We start from the raw sequence: 27,583 nt of genomic DNA on the forward strand, positions 1-27,583 counted from the left end.
CCCTGGGCTTTCTTCTTATTTTTCAAAAATCTTGAAAGTTTGATGTTTTCAAAACCTGCTTGACGATGATATCTCATATTTGTTTACGCAGCTTCGTCTCTCAAGTGTCAAGCTTGTGGCCCTGGTGACGTTCCTTGTGATGGTTCCAATGTAAGGAGCATCAAGTGTGATGATTTTGCAGATCGTTGTATGACAGTCAAGGTGACCACGAATATTCCAAATCTTGGACCATACACCTCTGTGATGAAAAACTGTTCGCATTCTACGGTGATCTGTAAAGAGAGTGGCGATGGTTATCGTAAGTATAGCTAGCAGCTGTCATATTAATTTTTCCCGGATTATATAAAAAATGTCACGTTCGTTCTGACCTCACAGAATTATATAAATGTCACGTTGTTCTTACCTTACAGATGTCCCTTGGTATGAAATTAATTACTTTAAGCCATTTGCGCGCTCTCATCCGTGCATCAAAATCCGCAAATTTTGAGAAAACCGAACAATGAATACCGTGAATAACACTAAAATTGACTAAACGTTACCTAGCTTGAACATGAAAGCAGTTGCTCGCAAAAGAGATTCATCTTTTAATCATAGGTGTGGCTAGATTCACCCATGAAATCGCAATCAAACAAACTCATTTTGTACTGTAAAACAGTGGAGAGGAGAATTTAGCGAGCATGGAACAACACATTTATGACCTCATTACACGTGCGTGAAACATTTTGATAAAAGTCCATGGAAGTGAGGGGGGTACTCCCTAAAATGGCCTATACTTGGAGGCTCCCCCGGGAAAGGGCACCATTTTTAGGCCTCAGGTAAATGTAAGAGTAAAGATTTCGTCTGTGGAGGTATATGTAAGGATAGGAAAATCTGTCATTTCACTCTTTGAAAAAACCCAGAAGGGCTAACAGATGCATTTTATAGTTGTAAAAAAGTCGGAAACACGTTTTGGTTTTGACGTTTATTCATATTTTAAAGGACAGTTTAATGGGGTACATGGTTCTAAACTAGGTATGTGAAAAGGGGTGCCATTTTCAATAGAGGGTACACGAATGGAGTGCTTTTCTGTCAAATATGGTTTATAATAGGATGAGGGATTGCGCCTCAGGACCTAAGGACGGGGCCTCCCCTTATAAAACTTTTGTTGAGTACCCCTCCCCCCGGGGGGATAAAGGCTACACGCATAATTTTCTAGGCGGTTGTGGGAGCAATAGGGATTGATAGGACGATGATTTTGATTTTAGCTACAGTCGTCTTTGTTAGGGGTAAAAATTGCTGTTTTTGGTCTCACTTAAGGAGTTCAAGACGGAAAGCTGATATTTTTTGTACAAACAACCAAACGCCGTCAAACTGTTTTTAATACAGCATTGATTTCTGACAACCCTAAGGCAATTTTGATTACTTTTAAAGTTCTTAATTTGTTCCGAGATATGGTTTCCTGTTTTGTTATAGTCATTTTTAGGCGCCAATTGAAATCTGAACCACGCCCATACTTAATCTTAAAACGAATTTTCCGTCGAGCTTTTCCGATCCTTCCATAGGATAATCACCTCCCCCCTGGTTGGGGGGGGGTTACGGCCTCTTGCCTTGTTTCATTTCCATCAAAACTCAAATTATTGTGTTTCTTTGCAGCTTGCCGTAAGAGTCTTTTGCCAGATGGGGCTAATTGTACTGTCACATGTTGTAAGGGCGACATGTGTAATCAGCTATCTTCTGAACAGGCCCCAACAAAGCCGTCAACAGCTGAACCATTAACTAAAGGTACTGTTGTTTTAGAACTCAATTAAGTAATCATTAGAGACCTTTAGATTCTAAGTTTAGGGCGACTACGAGGACGAAATTTTCTCAATAGCAAGTAGTGCGCCCCTTGTGCGCCCCCGTGAACCAGCGTCATTTTGGCGGGGTTGTCCTTGTGCAAACGTTTTTGGAGTGTCCCCTGACACTATTTCGGAGTTAGACATGTTTCTTTTTCATATACCCATTTTGAGACCTGCGCTCCAAAAACCAAACCACTTGGTTTACAACAACAATAATTTATTTATTAACAAAAGATGATGTTTTACAATATTGGATACCCAGCAAATAGCTATTAAACTAATCTAGGCGGGACAAGACAAGACAAAGGCGATATTTTACACATATCACAAATAGAAAAGAAATCTAATAACAAGCAAAACGAAACACTGGAAGCTTTCGCTATTTTAAAGTTACACGTAAATTTGAAGACGTTAGTACAGTGATTTGTTTTTTGAACTAGATTTAAATTACAACCAGAAGTGTATATACAACAAATTATCAGGTTAACTTCATGAAATATCCTGGTAACATTCACATAACTATCTTCTTGCTACTCGGTTTGCCAACCCATTGCTTTTTGAAGTATTATCATTCAATAATATTTGACACTGAAAATTATTATTCATTTGGAGCTAAAAAACATTACCCGATTCCAGATAAAAACAGCTCCAACCCTCACCTACATAGCTCTTTGAGGGTGTAGCACCCACCCTACCCCCGTATCTGGTCTTGGAGCAACTTTTATCCATTTAAAATTGATTAGAGCCTTATTGTTATCCTGAAAATTTTAGAAGCTATTACTGTAACTATACCCTAAAGCAATTGCATTTGACGATGTGGTATATTTTTTTACACAGCTTCCTCGCTCAAATGCCAAGCTTGTGGCCCTGGTGACGTTCCTTGCGATGGGTCTAATGCAAGAAGCATCGAATGTGATACATATGCAGATCGCTGTATGACAGTCACGATGACCACGAATATTCCAAATCTTGGACCATACACCACTGTGGTGAAAAACTGCTCGCATTCTACGATGATTTGTAAAGAGAGTGGCGTTGCGTATCGTAAGTAAAGCAGCTGACACATTTTGGGACTTTTGTTAAATTTAGCCTGCGTGGCAGGCGCAAAAAGGGAAGGGGGCGAGGGAAAAGGAAAGGGGGAGGGGAAAGGGGAAGGGGAAGGGGTAAAGAGAAGGGGAGGGGAAAAGGGAGGGGGAAAGTAAGGGGGAGGGGGGAAAGGGAAATGGGAAGGGAACCCCTGATATAAGAGCCCGTGTTTTTGTATTCCGCCCACCAATCAACTGTCAATACGTGGCCAGCATGCTCCAAACTATTACTTTGTTAACGGGAAACTGTGAAGTCAAGACGCTTTTTTCAAATGAAATCATAATCGTGCAAAATAAAACTTTTCAGGTACTGTTCTTACTCAGGAAACACGACAGGCAATGATAAGTTTCGTGTGAATACAGAACAAAACTTTGGTCTTGCCTCATCAAACGTAATGGCCGTAAAGTACAGAAGAGTCGCCAACCTGAAACTCGAATAATTTATGCAAGGAGAATTATATATACATTTGTCAGAAAGCTCAATGGATTTTTTTAGTGAAGCTTTAGATCTTTCTACAAATTGTTTCGAAGTTCATTCAACGCGGATATGATTCCGGAAAAGTCGTGTCTCCAGCTTCTAAAATTCTTCCCATAATTGTGTGCTCTTGCCTTTGAACATCGGCGTTGTAGACGACAAGAATCGCCTCGAACCGCCGCTCTGTTTGGACAAATCCAGTATACAAAATCTCAAGAGCATCCGCTGCTTGCTAACTAAGCTATTACAGTTGGTTCTAGTTCGGGTTTCAACGAGATGTTCTCACGTTATTGGAGTAATTTTGATCTGCTAATGCTTAATTTCCTTTGATGCTTCATCAACAAGGCGATTGTTTCTTACTAATGCACTTCAATAAGTTACTCATTACGGCTCAGCCAATCAGGAACTTGCGGACGCCAGCGTCCGCAGAAATGAATAAAGGGGGTTCTTTTTGCAGGCGTCCCTTACCCTCTCTCCCAATCTCCCTCCCTTTTTCCCCTCCCCCCAATCCCCTACCACTTTCATCGCTTGCCCGCAGGTTATTTAAATTTAAAGCTGTCTTCTTGATTTTAATATCGTAATCATAATGCTCTGAACTTACAGACGTCACAAGGTATGTCGGCCAGAGTGGTTTAGACCTGAGTATCATATTGCTGAACTTATGTTTTGTGAACTAGTTCAGGTGGCCCTCTTGCCAAAATGAGTTGAGCCTTAAACTATTATGACCTGTTGATACCCCATTTCCCGCGATCATGCGCCAGTTATAGGCCAGACGGGAAGAGGGAGGGGGCGAACTCCCATACTGAGAAGTGTCGAGTATGCTCGTCGTCTTGCTTAGGCCTGCACCAAACGTCGAATTTCGCATGAAACGAACCAAACTCTAATTTGCGTCGACCTAAATTAAGTTAAGATCGTCTGTTTGGTCAGACGTCGAACTTAAGACGCGTCAACCCAATCAACTAAATCAACCTAAAAAGCAATTTTAATAAATTTTCTCTCGAACGAGGCTAAATATACATTATCACACAAATTTTTAATTCATTAGTTTAGCTGTGATCCTTCAGACGTTCCATCCGACTGAAGCGACGGTTAGAACATGTTGGACGATCCAAACTCATTCAGACGAACTTCACTGCGCCAGACGTCGAACTTTTCATGAACTTAACTCGCTAAGGGCGCTTTCCATTCAACCAAAAAGTCCGGTTTGAATTTCGGCAACTTCCAGTAGCTAGTGGAACAGCATTTTCCAAAATTTCCAAAAAGAGGACAACCTCGCGAGGTATACCCAAATTTTCAGAAACTTTTACCGGAAGTTTTCTTTCCATTCAACTTTGCTCCCGGAATTTCTAAAATTTACGGTTGAATGGTTCGCATTTCGGAAATTCAAGAGTTTTTTTTTTCCGAAAGTTTTGGTTGACTGATGGAAACGCCCTAAGTAAAAAGTTCGACTTTTGGCCAAGGCCCTAGAGGTAAAATAAGGGTGTTCAGCCGGGATGAAAGCTACGATTTTAGCCCGTGCAGCTATCGCTTAGGGTAGCTTCAAAAGAATATATGCAATGAAAACAAAATACCGTAAGACTGTTTTGAAGACAGCATTGAATGCTTACACTCCTAACGCAATTTTAAACACTAAAGGTCTCAGTTTGTTCCGGGAATTGTTTTCCTGCCGCATCAAAGTCTCTTTATTGGTCAGGAGTAGACTGCTTGCAGCCCGCCTTTTCTCTTAAAATACGTCTAGTTTTTCTCGATTGGGTTTCGCGTGCAGTAACTTTCCAAAAAAAAACAAATAAAGCCTAAGGCATCCACGGCCACATTGATGCCGTTTAGAGATTTAATTCGAATTTTCCCACGAACTTCCCCGTGCCTTCCATAGAAGAATCTCCCCGACGGGGGGGAGGGGGGAAGGGGGGATGATAGCAGTTCCATGATCTTGTCTCTTCATTATTAACTTTCTTCTCGTTTGTGATGATCAAGTGATGTTCAAGACACCCAAATTGTTGTCTTTCTTTGCAGCTTGCCAGAAGAACGTTTTGCCACAGGGGGCTAACTGTACTGTCACATGTTGTAAGGGTGACATGTGTAATCAGCAATCTTCTGAAGACGCTACAGTTTCACCCACTCCAAAAGGCACAGAGTCGACGACCACTGAGCCAGACACTAAAGGTATCTTTGTTGCAGAAATCAAGTTATTAGAAACCTGTAGGCTCTAAGTTAAAGGACGGCTAAGAGGACGAGATTGTCTTAATAGAGATATTAAGATTCACATCCTCGAATGAGAGTAAGCAAATACGCAGGGAGGGGGGGGGGGGGGGGGGGGCAAGGGAGGGGAGTTGTTTTCAAGAAAACCAGTCTTCGTGCCGCTATGCGTCACGTCTCGCGTCAGTAACTTTTAAAATGGCCAGCAAAGTGTTCGTCGAAGAGACGGATCAAAAGTTCGAATTTTTCACGGATATACTGTTCCGATTTCTTAAATTTGGCATGTTAACCCTCGGACGTATAACCCCCTCCCCCCATAAGGTTTTTCTGAGTTTTTTCCTAAAGAATAAAACATCAGTACCTGACGTTTTCAGTAGCTGTTCATTCATCCCTCACGCACATTTTGAGACAAGTTTAGTGATAGTCAGTTGCTACGGTTACGATTTATGACGTCATAAGAAGCAGGTGCTCCAGCCAATTTTGGGTGAAAATACATGTTTTTTCAAGTTATCTTAACAATAAAAGTAAATCTTGTGCCTAAAATCATGCAAAGTGCTTATTTATGTGTTATTTTTTAATAAAAGCAAAAAAATTACCATTTCTAGCGGTTTTAACTTGATTCCTTCTTCTTGGTAAAATCCAAGATGGCGACCATTGTTGGTGACGTCACAGGCCTCCAGCAGCGCCACTACCCCTAAAATAAAAATATACCTCATCTTTTTAAGAAGATCAAAGGCTTCCCACTAAAGGTAAAATAACATAACATATCAAAAACTGGGGAGGGGTTCTATCTACCACCCCCCCCCCCCCCCTTATACCACGGTGGGGGTATGAATTTGCGTGTTCGTCCGAGGGTTAAAATCCCTATTGTCATTGAAGACCAGTGTTTGGTACTTTTTCTCGTATGAATTGTCCAGTGGTGTAATGAATTTTAAAGATTCCTTTCTATCATCGAGCAAATCTTCCGAGCATTCATTTCGACCGGTCATACTTAAAGGCCGGTGCAATCAATCAATCAATCAATCAATCAACTTTATTTAAGCACGGTAAATGGCTCAGCAAGCTGGTTTTCAGACATGCCGTGTGATAATTACAATTTATAAAAATTAGGACGAGTGATTAACTAACAATAATTAGCACAAGAATTGACAACTTTATCTGTTCCTATCGACTGTCATAAACGTAACTATCTAGCTTATATGGTAATCAAGACTAACAATAGTGGTAAAAAAATTAATAATTTGAAATACAATATAACAGCAAGAGATGAGTATTAAGGAAATAAGATAAAAAAACATACTAAAAAGTTATATCCTAAGAAATGGCGAGTTTAAAGCTAGTAAGATCCCCCATCTCACGTGTTTTATTTGACAGTTGGTTCCAAGCCGTTGCACCCCGATAAGTAAATGAACGCTTAAGAAAATTTGTTTTAGGTAGTGGTAGTTGGAGATCATAGTTAGAACCCCTCAAATTATAGTCATGAATTTCAGAGGCTCTATGAAACCGCTCCCAAGGTACGTCGGACAATTATTATTGAATATTTTAAACATCGTAACTAATAAGTGCCTTTTTCTTCTTCCAAGTTTGACCACTCTAAAGAATTTAGTACATCTGATGATCTGATAGAGTAATCAGCCCGAGTAATAATCCGCACAGCGAGATTAGAGAATAGGGGTTTCATGAAAGGATATACTAGACTTAAAGTTACGTATTTTCAACTCTTCAGAGTAAATGGATCCCCATATCAATCCCTTCTATTTATGTCTGTATTTCTACGTTTTAACAACCATATTGAATTTCTCATGCAAAGTCTTACAGTTGTTCGTAATATGCAAATCAGTATCGAAACTCGCGTAATTTATACACCGAGCTTGGGCCGCCTGTGGGCTGTTTGAAGCAGATTTGATGTTTTAAGCACCTTTTTTTGCAGGAAAATGTGGATGTAGTCGTTTCTGCAACAAGTAACCCAAACAAAATTTAACAATTAACTACAATACAATTGTAGTTTTTCCTTTTTTAGAGGAACTACCAAACAATTTTCAAAAATGCCTGCAAGATTAACACAACACGATGACAACAGCAAAATAACCACCGCAACAATTTAGCTCGAAGGATTAAGCAGGAGCAACAATTTGTAATCAATTCAAAACTGCCCTACAATCAATTTTTCAAAAAGCCAATATTAAACAGCGCAAAAGCCCACAAATAACCACACAAGAAACCAAAGTTATTAGAAATACGTTATCGCAAAACCTCACGAGGCCGTTAAGGGTCAGAAGTAAGAATAAAGGAAAACAAGCGAAAGAGAAAAATAGGATTAAAAAATAAAAAATGAACAGAAAAAAAATTACAATATCGAAAAAGAACAAAGCTTGGTTTATCTGCACGTGCAGGCGACTCCGATACCAATGTGCCACGGAGCCACTTATTTTTGGGTGAAGTAAATTTGTTATATCAGAAGCATAGAACCCCGCATTAAAACCAATAACTTTGTCGCAATGCTGGGGGTCTCTAGATTGTCGCGCGAGTGCTCTATAGGAAAACCTTGTATCACGATGTAAATGATGCGCTGCAAAAAGCATTTACTGTTTTACGAGGTAATATATGACGAAAAACGGAATACAGTATTAAACCCCAAATAACAAGGACTGAGTTAGTTCCTCCTAACAAGACAAAGTCGACTACCAATGACATGCATGCACCGTAAGGGAAGCGATTTCTTAAAGTTGTTACTTCAAAAACGGTCTTTGGGTGACCATTAGCTTAAATAACCTTTAAAAAATCATTTACTATCTATCTAGAATATCTAGTAACACATATTTTCAAATTAAATTCACAAGTTTCTGAACTCGAAAGTGAAAGTTGTGTAAAATTCGCTGACATCTTCGCAGAATGATGCGTGTAATAACAAGCTAGAACGAAACGCAAGTTAATAAGACTTAGATGCCGGCGATCATGTTTTCAACTAAGGTCATCCCCATAAAATGTTTCGTTTCCCATCGCCATCCCTCTCGTGAAGGTGGGTCGGTCGGTTGGGCAAAAAAAAAAAAAGAATGGACTCATTATTGCATATTAAATCTCACGTTTAGTCTGCAAGATATAATCAGATGGTAAAAGATGTATATTAACAGGACTATCAAATGTCTAAAAAGGCTACAGAAACGAAGTATCGATGATAATTTAAGACAATTGGTGTTAATAAGACAAGATCGTGTGCTTGTAAATTAAAGTACTTGCTTTTTTACAAGTGATTCTGGAGTTTTTTTGTTTTTTTGTTTTTTTACTTCTCCAAAAAAATGGGTCGGTCGGGCGATGGGAAACGAAACATTTTATGGGGATGGCCTAATCAGATGAATGAACAAACAGAAAACAATAAAGAGACAAATTGTTTCCTGGAAATGTTTATTCGAAAATGCAAAAGTTTACCGTTAAAGGGAATTCACATAACACTGACTGGATCGTGCCGGATCCGTTCGCACAAGTAAAATCGGCTGAGCACATGGCAAAAATTATAACGCTAATATTATCTGTCTCAGATCGGGCGCATTTTCCAATTCTTCTTGAAAACTCTATCAAAAATATATAAAACGTCCGTCTATGAAATAACAATAACGTACTTTCTTTGAGCATAATGTGTAAAATGTAAGTTTACTTAAAAATTCTTTAAAAAGGTTGCTGACTTGGTCGCACTTCAGAAAAGGACTATCGCGCTCCGCCGTGAAAGAAACCAGGTCGAAGTCTCAAAGGAAAATTTCGCAGCTTAAAACTTTTCTTTGACCCCAAAAAGAAAACAAACTTTTACATGCCACACGTCTAATCAAAACTGCCATACATGTGTTCGCGTACTGTTCTGAATGAATTTAGAAATCTACAGTAACAAAAAAGCCGACTTCGCCCGCGTTGCACAACGCTTCTGCAAAGCTTGCCAAATCATTTTGTTTGTAGTCGCCATGGTGGTTTTGCTGAATGAGAACAGAAGTTGCAGATAACTGCAGGGGCACCCAACGACAATTTTCGGAAAATATCTGTTCGGAGGAGGATTGAGATCTAGAATTTTCGGAACATTTGTTGTAAAATTTTTTGCTTGCCTGCCTCTCCTAGGGTTTTCGAACATCTAAAAACTACTATAGCTACCCATTTGTAACGGATTTTTACCCTTAAAAGGTCACCTAGAATTTTCGTGAGCCTTTTTTCGGGCTGAAATTTTCGAAAAGGTAAGTTTTGATCCCTATAATTTTCGGATCACTAGACTTTCAGCTACGAAATCCGAACAGATGAAAAATTTTTAGGGAATTAACATATGCCTATATCTACCGTTTAAATACTAAAATACGTTTAACAATGCTATGTTTAAGTGGTTTTGAACTATATTCTAGTTGGGTGCCCCTGTAACTGGTTTGCCGTGGTGGATAGGTTTACAGCTAGTAGCCTGAGGATGATCGGTCAAACAGGCTGCAGATGCTTTTAGCTGATTTCGGCGAGAGGCTTTGCGATATCGTGAAGAAAAATGTAAATATCATTGTCTTATTCGTCGCTGGTCTATGTTTTCAAGCCATACCGCTTATAACTCTGTGGCTCCTTATATTTTCGCAGGGTTGCATTTTATAGCAACATAACTAAGTTACTTTGTCTTTTATGTCACGAAACGATTTCTTTCGGTCGTAGACATACATGTAGTAAGCGTTGCAAGCTCAACGTTTTTAGCTTTTTTTCAGATTCCATATTTAGGCAAAATAATTTTCCGTGCTTCTGATTGGAAGACTGCGTCGGCTAAAAAAAACCCAGCATTGTTCTACACTCATAAAGGGAAGTTAGACGCTTCGGAAGGGGGAGGGGGGGCGTATATGCCTCTGGTTACATCTAAAGCATTTTTCTCTGCTATAGACGCTGTTTGAAGCTGGTGGAGATGTATTTGAGGAAAATTAGATTAAGCGCGTATTTCCAAGCCATTTTGCATTATTTCTGGTTCAAGGGGCCGATTGATGTAAACAATAGATAAGAGACAGTCAGCAAATCACTGAATCAGAGACACAGAAATCAATCACACCAACTGTAAAATTTGGTGGAGAATTACGAAATCAACAGAGGCCCACACTCCAACGTATTGATATGAAGCTCAGTCGATTTAAAGAATAAACGGAATAGAAACGTCTGTGTGATCTGTGAATCGAACCTCCTGTTCTAGAGACTAGACGTTGCCTATTTTAGAGAAAAAAGAAACTAAATTTTCATGACCCTGCTGGTCCGGTAAAGAAGATGGCGATTAAGCAACTCGACCTGCGACACAAATTAACAAAATTAGACAATTAGGGACACAAAATACCAAGACGGTTTTAACAAGTGCATGAAGGCAACAACAAACCTCACACATTAATGATCAAATTAGCTATGTATAGCATTATTTGTTCCAATAGCTTGTTATCTTTTCCCCGACCTCTCTTGTTCGAATGATCGTATGGTGTCCCTTGCCAATTTGCACATGCGACCCGAAGTTCTCGCCCGTTACTATGTGAGATCACACTGGCACACGGGATGTGTCAAGAAACTTAGTTGGAAAACAATAGAGTCGTCAGTCCCCCCGGCCACTGCAAAATACGACAGCGACTATGTTGAAAGCAAAACATGTTCCTTTGGACTGGATAAATGCATGATTGCAGACATGAAATACCGGAATTTTAGACAAAAACGGCTCAAATCCCCTATTCTTTGCGCATACTTAAATCGCTGTTTCTGGGTTGATCCATACACTCCCCCTTAGCGTTTCTGTTCAGTCGTCCTAGGGCAACTTTAATCTGTTTCATATTGGTTAGGGCAATTTCTTATTATTTTTTTGCGGAAATTTCTAGATGCTTAAATTGCATACCTTAAAGCAATTCTATACTTAATGATATGGTATATTTCTTAACACAGCTTCCTCGCTCAAGTGCCAAGCTTGTGGCTTCGGTGACGTTCCTTGTGATGGGTCTAATGCAACAAGCATCGAGTGTGATGCGTATGCAGATCGCTGTATGACAGCCACGGTGGCCATTGGACCATACACCTCGGTGTTGAAAAACTGCTCACATTCTAAGATGAATTGTGAAGAGAGTGGCGTTGGTTATCGTAAGTATTGCTGGCAGCTGCCACATTTTGAGGATATTTCGAATGGATTTCAAAAACTTCAACCTCTTTTGGGCTGTGTCAACATTGAATGCAACCAACACCAAAGATGACTTCTAATTGTAACCGAAAGGGAACACGATATCGATCGCTTGACGAGCAAGATGTTTACTCAAGCTTCCAAAAGAATGCCCAAGTTCAAAACTGGGCCACCAACTGCCCAACAAAGCCTGTTTCGTCACATTGTCTCTACATGACCCAAATTATTGTGTTTCTTTGCAGCTTGCCGAAAGAGTGCTCTGCCAGACGGGGCTAAATGCACGGTCACATGTTGTAATGGTGACATGTGTAATCAGGAATCTTCTGAACAGCCGTCCACAGCGGAGCCAGTAACTAAAGGTATCTTTGTTGTAGAAATCAGGTCATTAAAGACCTTCATATTCCAAGTTAAAGGACGACAACAAGGACGAGATTTTCTCAATAACAAGCAGTGCGCGTGCGTGAACTAGCGTTTGAAAAGGCGGGAAACGTGATAGCCGTCGTCAATTTACTACGGTCTACGGAAAATGTCGCATATAGGAGGAAAAAAGTCATCAAACTTGTGAAATTTTATTACTTGTCGATTTGGAGAAAGATTTTGCTCGTTGAATAAAAAGTAAGCTTTAATGAGCTCACTTTTCTGGTGAGGAAAAAGTAAGATGAAACTTTCGTGGTTGTCTGTTTCTGGATAATAGGAGAGAAAACTTTTATAGCGAAAATTAATCTCGTACTAGTGCCTCCCCTCACAATTAATAGTGTTGTATTACTGTTTTCACAGCTCTACCTTCCCGTCATAATCAGTTAGTAAAAACTGCATTTTTTCCTCACCCTTGCGGGGTGGTGGTTCTGAAAAAGCTCGAACCAATGTTGATAAAGAAAAGTCTACACAATAAAGCAAGCTGCAAAACATCTACGTCATAGTCCGAGATAGCGAACCAGTCAAATTGCTCTAAACGCCAAGATCACCGACCTGCAAGGGTGAATAATGAGGCTCTTTTTGGGGACGGAAAAGAGTTATATTTTCCGTTACCATATTCCAGTAGTCTGACAACTGGTTGCGTGAGTACCAGAGAGCAAGCCCTCGATGCAGTCCTCTATGACTGGTGTAGTTATAATTAAATTCCGACCCCGCTCTCCATAGAACCTCCAGTAACTCAGTGCCTAGAGCATCCGAACTAGAACTCGGAGAGTCGTGAGTCCGATTCTCATCTGGAGCGCGGAATTTTTTCTGAGCTTCCTGGTTTCAGAATTCTCAATCCTCCAAATTAATAAAAAAATAATGGCGCACACCCAAAGTTGGATTTTGTAAACACGTGGAAGAAGCCATCTCAAGATTTAAAAAGATGACTCGAACATTTCCCTGTGCAAGAGTTGACACTGGAAGCAGTTTTAGTCAAATTCCCTACTATATAACGTATGGATCATCTAAGCAAAGTAAAACCCATCCTACCCAATTCCCCAGTGTCAAACGTTCCCAAACGCCCTGAGTAACCAGGCGGGAATACCCTGGAAGAGTGTTGTTGAAGTTAAATTTAACTGGCTCCTTTTTTTTTCAGCGTCTAACATCAAGTGTCCGGTTTGCACCAATATTCCGCACATGGGAGCACGCAAATGTGACAACTACTATGTTGAAAGCAAAACATGCCCCATGGGCCTGGATAAATGCATGACAGTGACAGGGCAGATGAAGGATGTGGTTGGTGCTGGTGTAAACTTCCCGACAAAATTTGAAGTAAAAAACTGCTCAAACAGCCTATTATGTGAAGGAGGAAGCGATTTGAACAGTAAGAAAAGGACAACTGTATAGCTTTAAAATAGCTACAATGGAGATTTAAAGTGTTGAAACCTAATTCCTGTGATAATAGTAAAACTAGCGACCTTCCCCTCCCGCCCTCACCACCCCAAATAAGGTTGAAGTTTGAACAAAGTGGGGGCAAATGAGCCTTTTTTGCTAGGGGGTGGGGGGAAGAAGGGGTGAGCCCCAAGATGATAAAAAGAAAATTTGCTTGCAAGGTGCGCCAGTGGACCTGGGTAGTTTTCCCAGGAATATAACTTACTGTAGAGCAATTAAGCTCTTGCGCTAAATTTCAATGGCCGCAAAGTCTCTTTTCCATATTCAATAAGGGTTTTCTTCAACCCTCCCGCCCCCTGTTAAAAGGAGAGTTTACTTCTTAATGGACAATTCCATTAAACACTCCATCCTTGAATGCTGTAGAGTAAAACATTGCTAAACATTGTAATTTACAGAGTGGATTCTTATTTTTTTTACAAAACGTTTTTTTCAGTGTGCAAGATTCTCAACTCGACAGGCCTCGTTAAATCTTGCTCAGTGAAGTGTGTTTCACCGACCGTTACACGTCCCTCTCTTGCCGGTGGACCCAAGATGAATTTTACTTCGGTTACACCACAAGTACCAGAAAGTAGGTCTATTTTACAGTCCGTCGAACTCTGTTTTTATTCAAAAGTTCACCTATACCTTCCTTGTGAAAAGGGCTAAAAAGATCTGCCATTTCGTATCAACTCAACCTCGTCCTCAGCTTTTCTCGGTTAACGCTTCAACAATCTGGCAATTTTGCTGCACGATTGACATCATCAGTATCTTCCAAATTTGGTCAACAGTAGCTGGTTATGATAAATTATGCGTGTGATTTTAGCCAATCAAAACGCAGAAATATTCTGAAAAATAATAATACTTCTTCTTTTGTCTTTTAGTAGTCAATCATCTTCCGGTGTTGTCAGCCCAACGTTCGTGGGGCAGAAACGCGTGACGAACCCCTAAGAACGTCTGCGAGGGAGGCTATGAAAAATGAGGCTCTGTTTGGGGACGGAAAGGACTAATATTCCTTTACCTTATCCCAATAGTCTGCCACCTAGTTGCCTGAGTACCATCATAATAATTAAAGTGAAATGGTTGGGAAAACCTTTGTTGTAGGCTGTTTTTGTTAGCTTTTTTGGCCCTGACCCTGCACAACGTTCAATAGCATTCCTATCATTTTGAAGTTATTGACCAACAGAAACATTGCATTAAATTATTCAGTTATAATATGTGAACAGGAAACAAAGGATTGTGCACAGTCAGGGAGCTTCCAACATAACCTACAGAACCATTGTTTTCAACATTGATGTTTGCCGGGTTTTCTAACCAGTCTCCTCTACTAACTATGGTACCATCGAGTAAGTCCTCGATGCAGTCCTCTATGACTGGTGTAGTTACAATTGAATTCCGATCCCGCTCGCCATAGAGCCTCTAGTAGCTCAGTGGTTAGAGCATTTGAACTAGAACTCGTAAGGGCCTGCGTCCGATTCTCACCTGGAGCTCGGAATTTTTTTCTGAGCTTCTTGGTATCAGAATTCTCTTTCTTCCAAATTAATGATAAAATTCAGTAATGGCGCACACCCATCGACCAAAAGAGGTTAAAGAGTCTTCTCAAGATTAACAAAGATGACTCGCCGAGAACATTTCCCTTTGCGTTGCACCTCTGTGCAAGAGTTAACACTTGAAGCAGTTTTACTCCGGTTCCCTACTATAACCGGCTAAGCAAAGTCAAACTCATCCTGCCCCAGTGTCAAATATTCTCAAATACCCTGAGTATACCCAGCGGGAGTACCCTGGAAAAGTATTGTTAAAGTTTAAAATTGAGTGGCTCCTTTTTTCAGCGTCTAACATCAAGTGTCCTGTTTGCACCAATATTCCACACATGGGAGCAAGCAAATGTGACAGTCTCTATGTTGAAAGCAAAACATGCCCCATTGGACTGGATAGATGCATGACCGTCACGGGAAAGGCGAAGGATGTGGTTGGTGCTGGTGCAAACTTCCCGACAAAATTTGAATTAACAAACTGTTCCAACAGCTTCTTATGTGAACCAGGCAGTGATTATAACAGTAAGAATAGCAAAACTGTATAAGCTTTAAAATAGCTGCAATGGAGATCAAAAGTGTTGAAACCTTATTCCTGTGACAATAGTAAAACTAGCGACCTCCCCCCCCCCCCCCCCCCCCCCACCATTACCCAAAATAAGAATGAAATTTGAACAAAATGGGGGAGAAATGAGCCTTTTTTTGCTGGGGGGTAGGGGAACGAAGAGGTGAGACCCAAGATGATAAAAAGAAAACTTGCAAGGCGCGCCAGTGGGCGAGAGCTAATTTTCCCAGGAAAATAATTATAACTTACTCTGGAGAAATTAAACTTTCGCCGCTAAGTCTCATGTCCATATTCAATAAGGGTTTTCTTAAACCCACCGCCCCCCTATTAAAAGGAGAGTTCACTTCTTAAATGGACATTTCCCGAATACTCCATTCTTGAATTCTTTAGAGTAAAACATTGCTCAACATTGTAATTTACAGGGTGGATTCTTATTTTATTTAAAACCCTTTTTTATTTTCAGTGTGCAAGATTCTAAACTCGACAGGCCTTATTAAATCTTGTTCAGTGAAGTGTGTTTCACCGATTGGTACACGCCCCTCTCATGCGGGTGGACCCAAGATAAATTTTACATCGGTTACACCACAAGCACCTGAAAGTACGTTTATTTTGTAGAAATTACGATAACCCTTTTTTGTCACATTTATTTATTTTTGTGATTGGTAATATTATTTTATTTGCTTTTTTTTTTTTCGAAACTTAACGCTGGACCCCGAATAAAGGCCGGCTCCTCGAGAGAAAGCTAGTTGTAAATATGACCATCAAATAAATCTTTTTATCTAGCCGTAGTTTTAAAAACGTTAGCGCCCGAAGTAGCTATTATAAAAACAAAGAGTGCAACCATTGCTTTTTTTTTTCTCCTCTCCTTTCCTTCTCCTAGTAGAAGTGGTGGTGGTGGTGGTGGTGGTAGTAGTAGTAGTATTAGTAGTAGTACCAGTAGCAGTAGCAGTAGCAGTAGCAGTGGCAGTGGCAGTGGCAGTGGCAGTGGCAGTGGTAGTGGTAGTGGTAGTGTTAGTGGTAGTGGTAGTGGTAGTGGTAGTGGTAGTGGTAGTGGTTGTGGTAGTGGTAGTGGTAAGGGTAGTGGTAGTGGTAGTGGTAGTGGTAGTGGTAGTGGTAGTGGTAGTGGTAGTGGTAGTGGTAGTGGTAGTGGTAGTGGTAGTAGTAGTAGTAGTAGTAGTAGTAGTAGTTGTACCCTCTTTCAGTACGCCTTTATCAGCCAATTTATCAGCCCTGTTAGCAATCAGCGAACTCAACCAAAAATGCCCCAATAACTACGCTAATATCATAGGTGACGAATTACTCCTTAATTTTGGCGCAAAATTTCAGCGATAATTTGTAATTTCACATGTGAAATTACAAAATTGCCATGGCAACCTTCCGTACGTCTCAGTGTCAAGATGGCGACGAAGTTTCAAAATCTCATGAACGAAGATGCCAGGGCATAAAAAGACGCCTTAAAAAACCTAAACACAAGAAAGAGTACATCAAGAAGGATTCTAACAGGTATTTTGTTGAAAAATTCTGAACTTAAGCCCAATTTAAGCTCTAAACGTTCGAGAGAGGGAAGTTTTCGATCGATGCGATCCAGGATAAACATGTCAAAAATCCAAGATTGCTAACGTAATTCGTCACCCATGATATTAATAGGTAATCAAATGGTATACTCGTGAAATTAGGGAATAATTTCACTTGCGTTTTGTCCAAATCCTGATAATTTATTAGGATTTGGACAAAACGCGCGTGAAATTATTCCCTAATTTCACTCGTCACCATTTGATTACACATACTGGTACACGATTACACATACTAATATCTAATTATTAAAGCTGGCTTTCTTATCATCTGAAGATTATATAATATAACTATGGAGATCTCGGAGGGTGTTATCCACCGAGGCCGTACCTCCATCGCATCGATGTTAAGTTCCTCTTCAATAGTGCACATGTTTATCGGCAAATTTAGGAGATAAAGGGTTCTTCAGTTCTGCAAATATTCTCCAACTAGTAGATCTCTTCCGTCGAGTTTTATTCTTGCTGTTTATGCTTTGTTTTTAGCCAAAAGATCACCTATACCATCCTTGTGAAAAGGGCTAAAAAGTTCCGCCATTTTGTATCACTACCAAAAACAACTCAACCTCGTCCCCAGCTTTTCTCGGTTAACGCTTCAACAATCTGGCAATTTTGCTGCATGACTGACATCATCAGTATCTTCCAAATTTGGTCAACAGTAGCTGGTTATGATAAATTATGCGTGTGGTTTTAGCCAATCAGAACGGAGAAATATTTTGAATCAGCTAACATTGATGGGGACATTGCCACTTCACTTTAAGGCCAGCAAAAGATACACTGTTTTTGAAAAAGGACTTAAACATTTTATGGAAGGTACGTTCTTTATTGGGGGGGGCAGGAGGGCCGAGGCTTCGGAGGGGAGGGTCCTTAGTAATTTTTTTACAAATTGGGAAGGGCAAACCTGTTTTATTCTCAGCCGGGAAAGGGTCACAGTTTTTTGGGCAAGGAAAAATTACTCCATGTCGCTTCTATTTTGTATATACAAGCAAAGCTACCAGTCAAGATTAATCTAAATTATTTACAGGTGTCGAAAAATTTATATATGAAAAAACTATCTTCTCCCAACTAACATAATTGTCTCTCTCGACCCCTGCCCGCTTTCGCCCATATTTCGACCTCGGAAAGTGATGAGGTCAGTGGTTGCCTCACATTTCTTAGCGGGGGCTGCTGAGGTTGTTGACGCTCCATTGAATTGTACAGCAAGCTGCCAATGTGCGCTTTGATCATTGCGACCTTTTCAGCTTTTTTCCCTTTGAAGGTGATCTTGTGATGGGAAAAGTACAAGGATAGCTCGTTCACCCTCAAAGACGACAGCTTATCGGAGTTGTACAGTCCAGTTCAGTCAATGTCATTGTGCTACTAGTTTAGCCGTGCCATTCGCTCCCTTTCAGTCTCCTCTTTCTTTTTCTCCTTGCGCATTATTATCTCGGCAAGGTGCTCAACATACTCAGCCACTAGCTTTTCGGGGACAATGAATTTATCTTTCTAATAGCCTCACTGTCTCCACTGACTACTTCACTTTCTTCTAACAATCGCTTAATCTAAGCTCGAGACCGGAAGTCGTCCGGCGAACGGGCATTGGTGGGGTTTGCACTCCAACATTGCAAAATTGCATTTCCCCCTTTCTATTCCCCGTACATCCTTGCCCATTTTCAAGTTTTCACACCGTACAATCACACGCCACGCAGTTAACTACTTTGTGCGCAGATGAACGCGGTTATATGAGTAACACTTCCAGTTTGTTATTTTCACTTCCGGTTATTTTTGTCTTGGATAGGTAGGGGGGGAGGGTCAGATGTTTTTGTTGGGTATTTCTGAAGGGTCATGCATTAATCCATTCCAGGAAGTGGGAGGGCCACGACTTTTTTCGCCAAAAAATTCTAAAATACCCCGGCTCACCCCCCCACCCCCCAATAAAAAACGTACCTTCCCTTAAACAGAAAAAAACGTTATGTAATTATACAAGGATGGACACTATATTTAAAAATTAACTAGACTGCCAAAAAAGTAAAGAATACAAGGTTTCTTTGAAATAAATTGAATGATTTAATTGCAGCACACTGTTTTTAGTGTATGAGCCAAGGGGGGTGTCGGTACCATATTGATGGACAAACAGTCCGGTGGTTTTTCTTAATGTACTTAGCCTATAGTTTATAAATATGTGTGATAGCATTGGTCAAATTGTCATCTTCTGTGTTTTTTGGGGGGAGAGGGGTGGGTCGGTGCGTCGCTTTACTGTAGTAAGTATTTATCCTTTAAAGGGTGCCTTTAATTATCCGTAAACATGTTTAATTATCCATTGCAAACAATTCTTGTGCTCTGAATTTTAGCTTGAGGCCGCAGAATTTATTTCAAAAATTGTCAGTGACTCGTCTCCGACCTTTGGGGGGAGGGGAAGAAGAAAATTATGACACAAATTTCTTATGGAGTACCCAAACAAAGGAAAAAGTCATTTAAAAATTAAGATAACCAATTCAAACATTAAATCCCAGCACTTCGCTTTCGTTTTCTGGGCTGCCTGTGTAATTTTTGTGACTTGAGCCCACAGCACCAACCGCTGACATCATCCAGTAAGCTCTCTTCGAACCAGAGGTAAGTTTCAAAATTCGAGAATTTCTCATACTTTTTTACATTGTTGCCTTTCAAAAGTTATGTTTTACGCTACAAAGGTCATTTTGCCTTCAACTGATACCCTTGTTACTTTAATCTCAGTCTCAAAAGTCATTATTTTAGTCAATATTTTCACCTTTGTAATATCTGTAAGTTTTCAAGATGGCGGCCACAAACAGAATGCATATGATAGACTTCACCCTATTTGATATACTGTAGACCTTCTTTTAACTAAAAAAATCTAACTTAATGATTACATTTGGCTATAATCCTCTGATTTACATCGTTTTAGTTGCGGTTAACGAGCCTTAGCGTGTACATTACTGACGAAATTTTCAAGATGGCCGCCGAGGAGAGTCAAGACCATCAAACTACTGGAAATTTAGATCAGTGAATATGTGTGTTTTTTTTAACTGAAAATAAGGTTTTTTAAGTGATCATTAAGGGCAACTGCACCGGTAAAAATGGTGAATTTTGCTGTCATATATATAATGATAGGAAATTTGGAACTTTGTTGTCACATATTTTACTACTCAACTAACAAATAACACACAAAACTGGTAATTTGTAAAGCTATAGGCTGAAATCTGCTAAAATAGGCTTTGTCTTTTTTCATTCGACTTATAAAGGAAATGTCAGCAACCGTTCGTAAAAGTAAATATTGCATTATTCACAAGGAAGGCTTGAAAGTTGACGATGACCATTTGATAAGCCCCCAAAGTTATGATTCGTGGGCAACGCTGTTAGAGGCGGCAGAGATTCGAAAACATGAGGCCCTCCTTCAAATTGCGAGAAATGCTCAAGAAGGGGAAGTGCCTGAAATATATATTCTACCATAGGAAATGTCGCAGTGCATTTACCATCAAGAGAGATTTAGAGTCGCTCAAAAGAAAACGTGCCTTGGAAGAGGATGCTCATGAAGATGAAACTCTACTTGAAAGGCCGAGAAAAAGAAGTGCGACCTCCGCATCTCGTGTCTACTATAAAGAATGCATTTTCTGTGAGAAACCCAAGTATGTAAACCGTACACTAGAAAAGCTGGTAAAAGCTACTCAGCTAAGGGTGGACCAGACTCTGCGCCAGATAGCTACCGAGAGATGTGACGAGCGGATCCTGGCAATTACAAGTAGAGATATCGTTGCAGCAGAAGCACACTATCATAGAACGTGCTACCGTGACTACACAAGGCCCACCTCTCAGCAGCACCCAGAGGAAAGCGAACCCAAGAATGGTGCTGAATATGATGCCTTTTCAGATTTATTTAGTTTTATTAGAACTGATGTTTTAGATGCGCAGGTTGTGGTAACTATGATTGAGTTAACAAAGAAGCTGGAATCTTTTCTTCAATCGAGAGGTACAGAGAAGCTTCAGGAATCAACGAAGAAACACCTGAGAAAGAAACTAGAGTCAGAGTTTGGTTCCACTTTGGAAATTTTTCCAGATGAAAAGGGAAAGCTACTGGTTATTCCTGCAAACCTGGATATCAAGGAAACAGTAAAGAAGATGGTTAACCTGGAAAAGGAAGTAATGAGTTTTAAGTCCCAAGCAACAGAAATGCAAACGATCGTCGATCAGAGCGCTGAACACTTGCGAAATGTGATTTTAGATATGAAGTGGACTATGCCCTGGCCTATTCTCCCGTCCGATTTATCCGTTGATCAGTTTCCTGTACCAGAATGTCTTCGTCGCTTCTTGATAGGACTACTCACATCAAATCGTGACGTGAAGAATCCCTCACCAAGAGTGAAAATGTTACTTGAGTCCTTCAGTCAAGATATTATTTATGCAGTGACCGGCGGCAGGACAAAACCACCTAAGCAGATTCTCCTATCGTATGGAGTCAAAACTTTGACTGGCAATGTAGAATTAATCCGTATGCTCAATAGATTTGGCCATGGCGTGTCGTATTCCCAGCTAGAAGAGAATGATACAGCCTTATGTCTCCAAAAACTCGCTGCTAACCTCAATCAGACTACAATACTGCCAGGAACCATTCAACCAAACGTTTTTACCAATTTAGCTTGGGACAACATCGATCGCCTAGAGGAAACCTTGACTGGAGGGGGTACAACCCACAGAGTTAATGGAATAGCGGTGCAACCAAGAGTCTTTGGGCCACATCTACCAGCTCCACAGCTGCCTCCAATTTTGAAGCAGAAGCAGAGGAGTATCATCCACGAAGAGCAACCTTTGCCCACGTACATCGCTGGTGAAAGAGTTGGTCCAGGTCGTATTAAAGCGAGCAGCAATCTGATGAACATCCAGGAAGCAGAAGCTCGTAATGCTCAAGCATGGAATCTGACCTGGGCTGTGGCACGCCAGACCCATGTAGAGGACCAGAGGGTACCAAGCTGGACCGGTTTTCATGTTCAAACGCGAAGCAAGGAGGATGTGCGGGAGGACGTGGTGGCCTATTTACCAACAATTAATGCCCCAGCGACAGAGCTAAGCACCGTTAATGAAATCCTGCGCCAGTCCGAAGACATCAGGAAAAGGCTTTATCTAGACCAGATCGTCGTTGTATTGGATCAAGCATTATATGCCAAAGCATGTGAGGTTGCTTGGAAAAACAGAGAGCTTTATGAGAAAATCATTCTTCGCTTAGGAACATTTCATACAATCTGCAACCTACTGTCCATAATAGGGAAGCGCTTTCAAGATGCAGGCTTGAGTGATGTCTGTATCGAACCTGGCATACTAGCTGGAGGATCCGTGTGTGGTGTTATGGAAGGGAAGGTGTATAATCGTGCTGTTCGCATCCACAAGTACATCTACGAAGCTCTTATGCGACTCGTATGGAAGCAGTTTGTGCCATGGCTAACAGTTAACCATGCAGACAAAGTGGGTAAACTACGTGTCCTCCAAGTCAAGGTCAGCGACATGGTCAATGAAGTAGAACTCCGACAGTGTGAAAGTATTTTGAACAGTGATCCTTTCAAAGAAATTCACCTGATTTGGATGCAATACTTGCAATACCTGCGCTCTCAGAATGGCCCACTGTCCTGCTTTTGGATGTCGTACATTGACATTGTCGGTGATGTACTACTTGGATTGATTCGAGCATCTCGTGAAGGTAACTGGCAGCTACATCTCTACACCATTCGTAACATGATCCCGTGGTGCTTCGCGTACGACAAAATAAACTATGCTAGGTATCTACCTGTCTACTACGCTCAGATGATAAATCTCCCCTCCGAACACCCGAACGTGTATTCCAACTTCATGAATGGAAGATTTTCCGTTCAACTTGCTGGAGAAAGCCCTTTTGGGCGTATCCCTGTAGACCAGACCACGGAAGTCACTGTCAACAAGGACACCAAGTCAAGTGGGGGCATTACCAAGTATAGTCTAAAGACAGGAGCGGTAACTAGATTCTACATGACAGCTGAGTACCGATGTTCCTTTCTTGCTCATTTGAGAGACATGGTTCAAGTCAAGCGCCCATCCTATCATCATGACGAAATGCTGTCTACCAGGAAGCGCAAAGACGAGCAAGCAGTAACAACAATAGAGAGTCTGATTGAAGGCTGGAACAATCCTTTCACAGAGAGGAAAGAGCTTGTGAGTTTATCCACTGCCAAACAAGCGCCTGAAGATGTAACTAGAGACCTTTTGAACGCTCGAAAAGTCGGCGAAGAGGCCTATCAAGTGTTCAAAGAGCAACGTCTGGAATCGTCTCCACCACAGAAGAAATTTCATGACACAATGAAGTTGAACAAACTGAAAACCTTTTCTTCCCTTAGTCAGAAGAAAAAGGCTTCCACCGACGGCAGGACGATGGTCTTGAAAGCCGATAGGTCTCTTTTTGGGCGGATCATAATCATTGGTCAGAGCCGGAAGATTGATGTGAGAGAACTGCTACAGTACAGCTTCGGGCCATTACCGTGGTCTTTAGCAACTACAGAAGGGTTTCCTCGAAAAACAAACAAAGCAGCGCTGGCGACTCCCCTCCAAAAGGATGTACCGTTAGCTGATGGCCTTCCGCAGAACTCAGCTGCTATTATCGACGGTATGAGTCTAGTTCAGAAGTTGAGCGTTGGTGGAGGACAGACAACCTTCGCAATGGTTGCTTCTTCTCTTCTAACAAAAGTTCTTCACGAAGGTTCCCAGAGCAACAGAATCGACGTGGTTTTCGATACATACAGAGATATGTCAATTAAGAACGCAGAGAGAACCATGCGTGGAGAAGTTGCGGGAGTTCAACTGTCGCATATAAGTTCTACTCAGCTGGTCAAGCAGTGGAGAAAGTTCCTGTCGGAGGTCAAGAACAAGACAAGTCTAATCAAGTTCATTTCCAGAGAATGGAGAGAAGAAGACTGCATGAGAAGGCTGAAAGGAAAAACATTGTTTGTTACTGCCGAGAGCGAATGCTGGAAGATAACTGAAAGGGGAAGCGAGAATGTGGCAGAGCTGACAAGTAACCAGGAGGAAGCTGACACTCGTCTACTGCTTCACGCTAAACATGCTGCCCAGGAGGGGTATGAAGCAGTCGCAGTGATCTCAGAAGACACAGACGTGTTTGTCTTGCTTTTGAACTTCTCAAGCATTATCAACACTAGACTCTATATGAAGTGCGGTTCCAGAACGAGGACGCGACTTGTCAACATCAAAGGAGCAGTTCAGAGAACCGGGCGAGAGATATGCGAGGCACTGATTGGGTTGCATTCTTTTACAGGGTGCGATTCAGTAAGTGCCTTTGCTGATAAAGGAAAGATAGGGGCTCTTAAAATCCTTAAAAGCAATGAAGGCGCAAAAAGAGCGTTCCGAGAGCTTGGCCAGTCCTGGACAGTATCAGAGGACCTTTACACTTTGCTTGAGAAGTTCACCTGCTCCATGTACATACCAGTCGGCAACACAACCAGCCACGTGAATGATGCACGATACGAGCTGTTCTGTGCAAAGAATGGGGAACTGGAGTCACACCAGCTACCTCCTTGCCAGGACTCCCTTCGGAAACACATTCTTCGTGCAAACTACCAAGCGGGTTAGTTGACAATGCCTGTTTCTATTAAATATTTGTTACAGGAAATGTGATGAGGATAACAACTAATTTAGTATTACATCACTCCTGCAGCTTTATGGAGACGGAGCCTGGAGGCTAACCCAGACATTCCCAGTCCAGTTGGTATGGGGTGGATAACACAGACCTCCACTGACGCTGCATCCACTGAACTAGTGATCGACTGGATGGACGGGCAGCCAGCTCCTTCTGCTGTCCTGGAACTGCTGGCGTGTAAATATAAGAAGACCTGTGAACTCCCAAGTTGTGTTTGCATGAACAGTGGTTTGAAGTGCACGGATCTCTGCTCGCTAAACGACTGCACCAACCAGCCAGCTCAAGACGATTTATCAAACATTATTGATAATGAAGCAGACGAAGATGATGATGATGACTTTTAATGAACTTTGTAGATTGCAAATATTCTGGGTTGTTAGAGAAACAGCAACTTCCATTTTCAATAGGAATGCATGCCGCAGTAGCTAAAACTTAAAAGGAAAGTTTCTTCAAATAAAGAAAAATGCGCTTTTTTGCATGAAGATGAGTTTCCTTCCCAGAAAAATATACTTCAATTAGTAAAAATTGAAGTTTTTTAACAATATCGTAAGCAGCAATGCCAAAAATAGCTAGAGCCGCGAGTCTGGGAGACTGGGAACGAGTGTTTAAAAATGAATATTACGGCAGAATATTATTGTTTAGACAGGGATTTGCATCAGCTTGCACAATTGAACGTTAAATTTAAAGTCGAACCATTGAGATAACTTTTAAAATACTTCGGAAGGTACATATTTCATCTTTTTGCCAATCTGAAAACAGTAGTTCGGTATATTTGGTATTTTATGGCAATTCGACCTATCACGTGATCACTATGACGTGTATTTGGTGGTTAAGAGTGATTGTTAAGTCAATAACGTGTGACGTGAGCATATAAATTGGGCATTGTATGGATCATAACATACTTGTAAATGCTTTTCTTTATGTTCAGTAGGCTAAGTGAGTAAAAGTCCTCTTAGGGGGGTAGGGTGGGAAAAACGGCATGTAACGCTTAAAGATGACACTTTGTGCAGTGCTATCACACAAAAATAAAAACTTGGGTTAATAACCTAGGTTTTTATAGGCATAAGTCTTTGTCCGTTTGAATGGTACCAATCAACCATTTTTGAGGTCCTGGCTCATACACTATTTTCTTTTCCTGACATTTTAGGCGCTCGAAGGAGGGTTCGAGTTAGAAATGTAGAAATGGTCTGACGGGAAACAAAAATTACTTCGAGTTAGCTAGGGTTCGAGTCATCGGGGGTTGACTGTATTTACGCTAAATATTGTAGAGCTCCAATGGTAAGATACACAGCTGTCAATAATAAAGAATAAAAACCTCCTCATAAAAAAGAACGTCAAAAAAAAAGGTGGTGGTGGTGGTGGTAGTAGTAGTAGTAGTAGTAGTAGTAGTACTCTTCCAGTACGCCTTTATCAGCCGATTTATCAGCCCTGTTAGCAGTCAGCGAACTCATACAAAAATGACCCAATAACTACGCTAATATTTAATTATTGAACTCGGTTTTCTTATCACCTGAAGATTATGTAATGTAATTATGGAGATCTCGGAGGGTGTTATCCACCGAGGCCGTACCTCCATTGATGTTAAGCTACTCATCGATAGTTCTTGTTTATTGGGAAGTTTAGGAGATAAAGGGTTGTTCAGTTCTGCAAATTTCTCCAACTAGTAGATCTCTTCCGTCGAGTTTTATTCTTGCTGTTTATGCTTTGTTTTTAGCCAAAAGTTCGCCTATACCATCCTTGTGAAAAGGGCTAAAAAGTTCCGCCATTCCTATCACTACCAAAACAACTCAACCTCGTCCCCAGCTTTTCTCGGTTAACGGTACAACAATCTGGCAATTTTTGCTGCACGATTGATATCATCAGTTTCTTCTAAATTTGGTCAACAGTAGCTGGTTATGATGAATTATGCGCGTGATTTTAACCAATCAGAACGGAAAAATATTTTGAATGAATAATAAAACTTCTTCTTTTGTCTTTTAGCAGGCGTTTTCAAGCTCAATCATCTTCCCGTGTGTTCAGGAACTAAGGGTGACCAATTTGGTAAGTTCTACGTTCCATCAAGTGGCAAGTTAGCATCCCTAAGATTGGTTCACCTGTACGGTTACGTGTCTTGTCATCAGCGTTCATACGGCCGCTGGTCTTACTGGGGATGTGCTACCTCAAAAATAAACATTGTCGTAACCAACTCGACCAATCACGTGATTTTGCCTGCTGAACAGTTTATTTCTGGTGAGACAAATTGGTCGAAAATTCCTGGATATACCTCACTTTCCCCTCAGATTTTGCTATCGGTTTTCTCCGATCCTGTTGAGATAACCGCTGGTGAAGAGTTACGCCTGTGGTATGGCGAAGATTTGGCGAATAAAGACGAAGATGATAACGAAGGGAAGGTCTGTGCCGATGTTTACGGTCTGTATGTCTGAACTAGGTTGGCGTCGAATATCTCAGGGGAAAATGTAATTTAGCTACTGCTGGCGGTGATTTGTTTTTAGAGTAAAATGTTTTATCAATATTCACAGGAAAATTTTATACCTAAGGGGTTCAGCAGAGTAAGATGAATCCAGTTTTTTATATCTAAAATAAGCAAGCGTTTTGTCTAGGTGTTTTATGTAAGGGCTTGAAATAATTCAGCTATTACCGAGGTAAACATGATTTTTTTTCTTCTTGGTTAAAAAAGGCCATTAAATAAAGGATTCATTATGGGAAATAGAAA

General features: G+C 40.9%; 1 protein-coding gene across 1 annotated transcript; it reads left to right on the plus strand.

Moving 5' to 3' along the window:
- Positions 1–91: 91 nt before the first annotated feature.
- On the plus strand, positions 92–27,583 carry LOC140922825 (uncharacterized; the record flags this gene model as incomplete). Its single annotated transcript, XM_073372852.1, is given in 11 exon segments — positions 92–298; positions 1,633–1,761; positions 2,655–2,861; positions 5,391–5,540; positions 11,484–11,675; positions 11,955–12,071; positions 13,268–13,495; positions 13,997–14,131; positions 15,369–15,596; positions 16,100–16,234; positions 26,851–27,583. Coding segments are annotated over 11 exon segments (2,171 nt in total), but the record flags the coding sequence as incomplete, so codon positions are not given.

The sequence above is a fragment of the Porites lutea genome, chromosome 13 (assembly GCF_958299795.1).
Source record: "Porites lutea chromosome 13, jaPorLute2.1, whole genome shotgun sequence".
NCBI classification, from domain to species: domain Eukaryota; kingdom Metazoa; phylum Cnidaria; class Anthozoa; order Scleractinia; family Poritidae; genus Porites; species Porites lutea.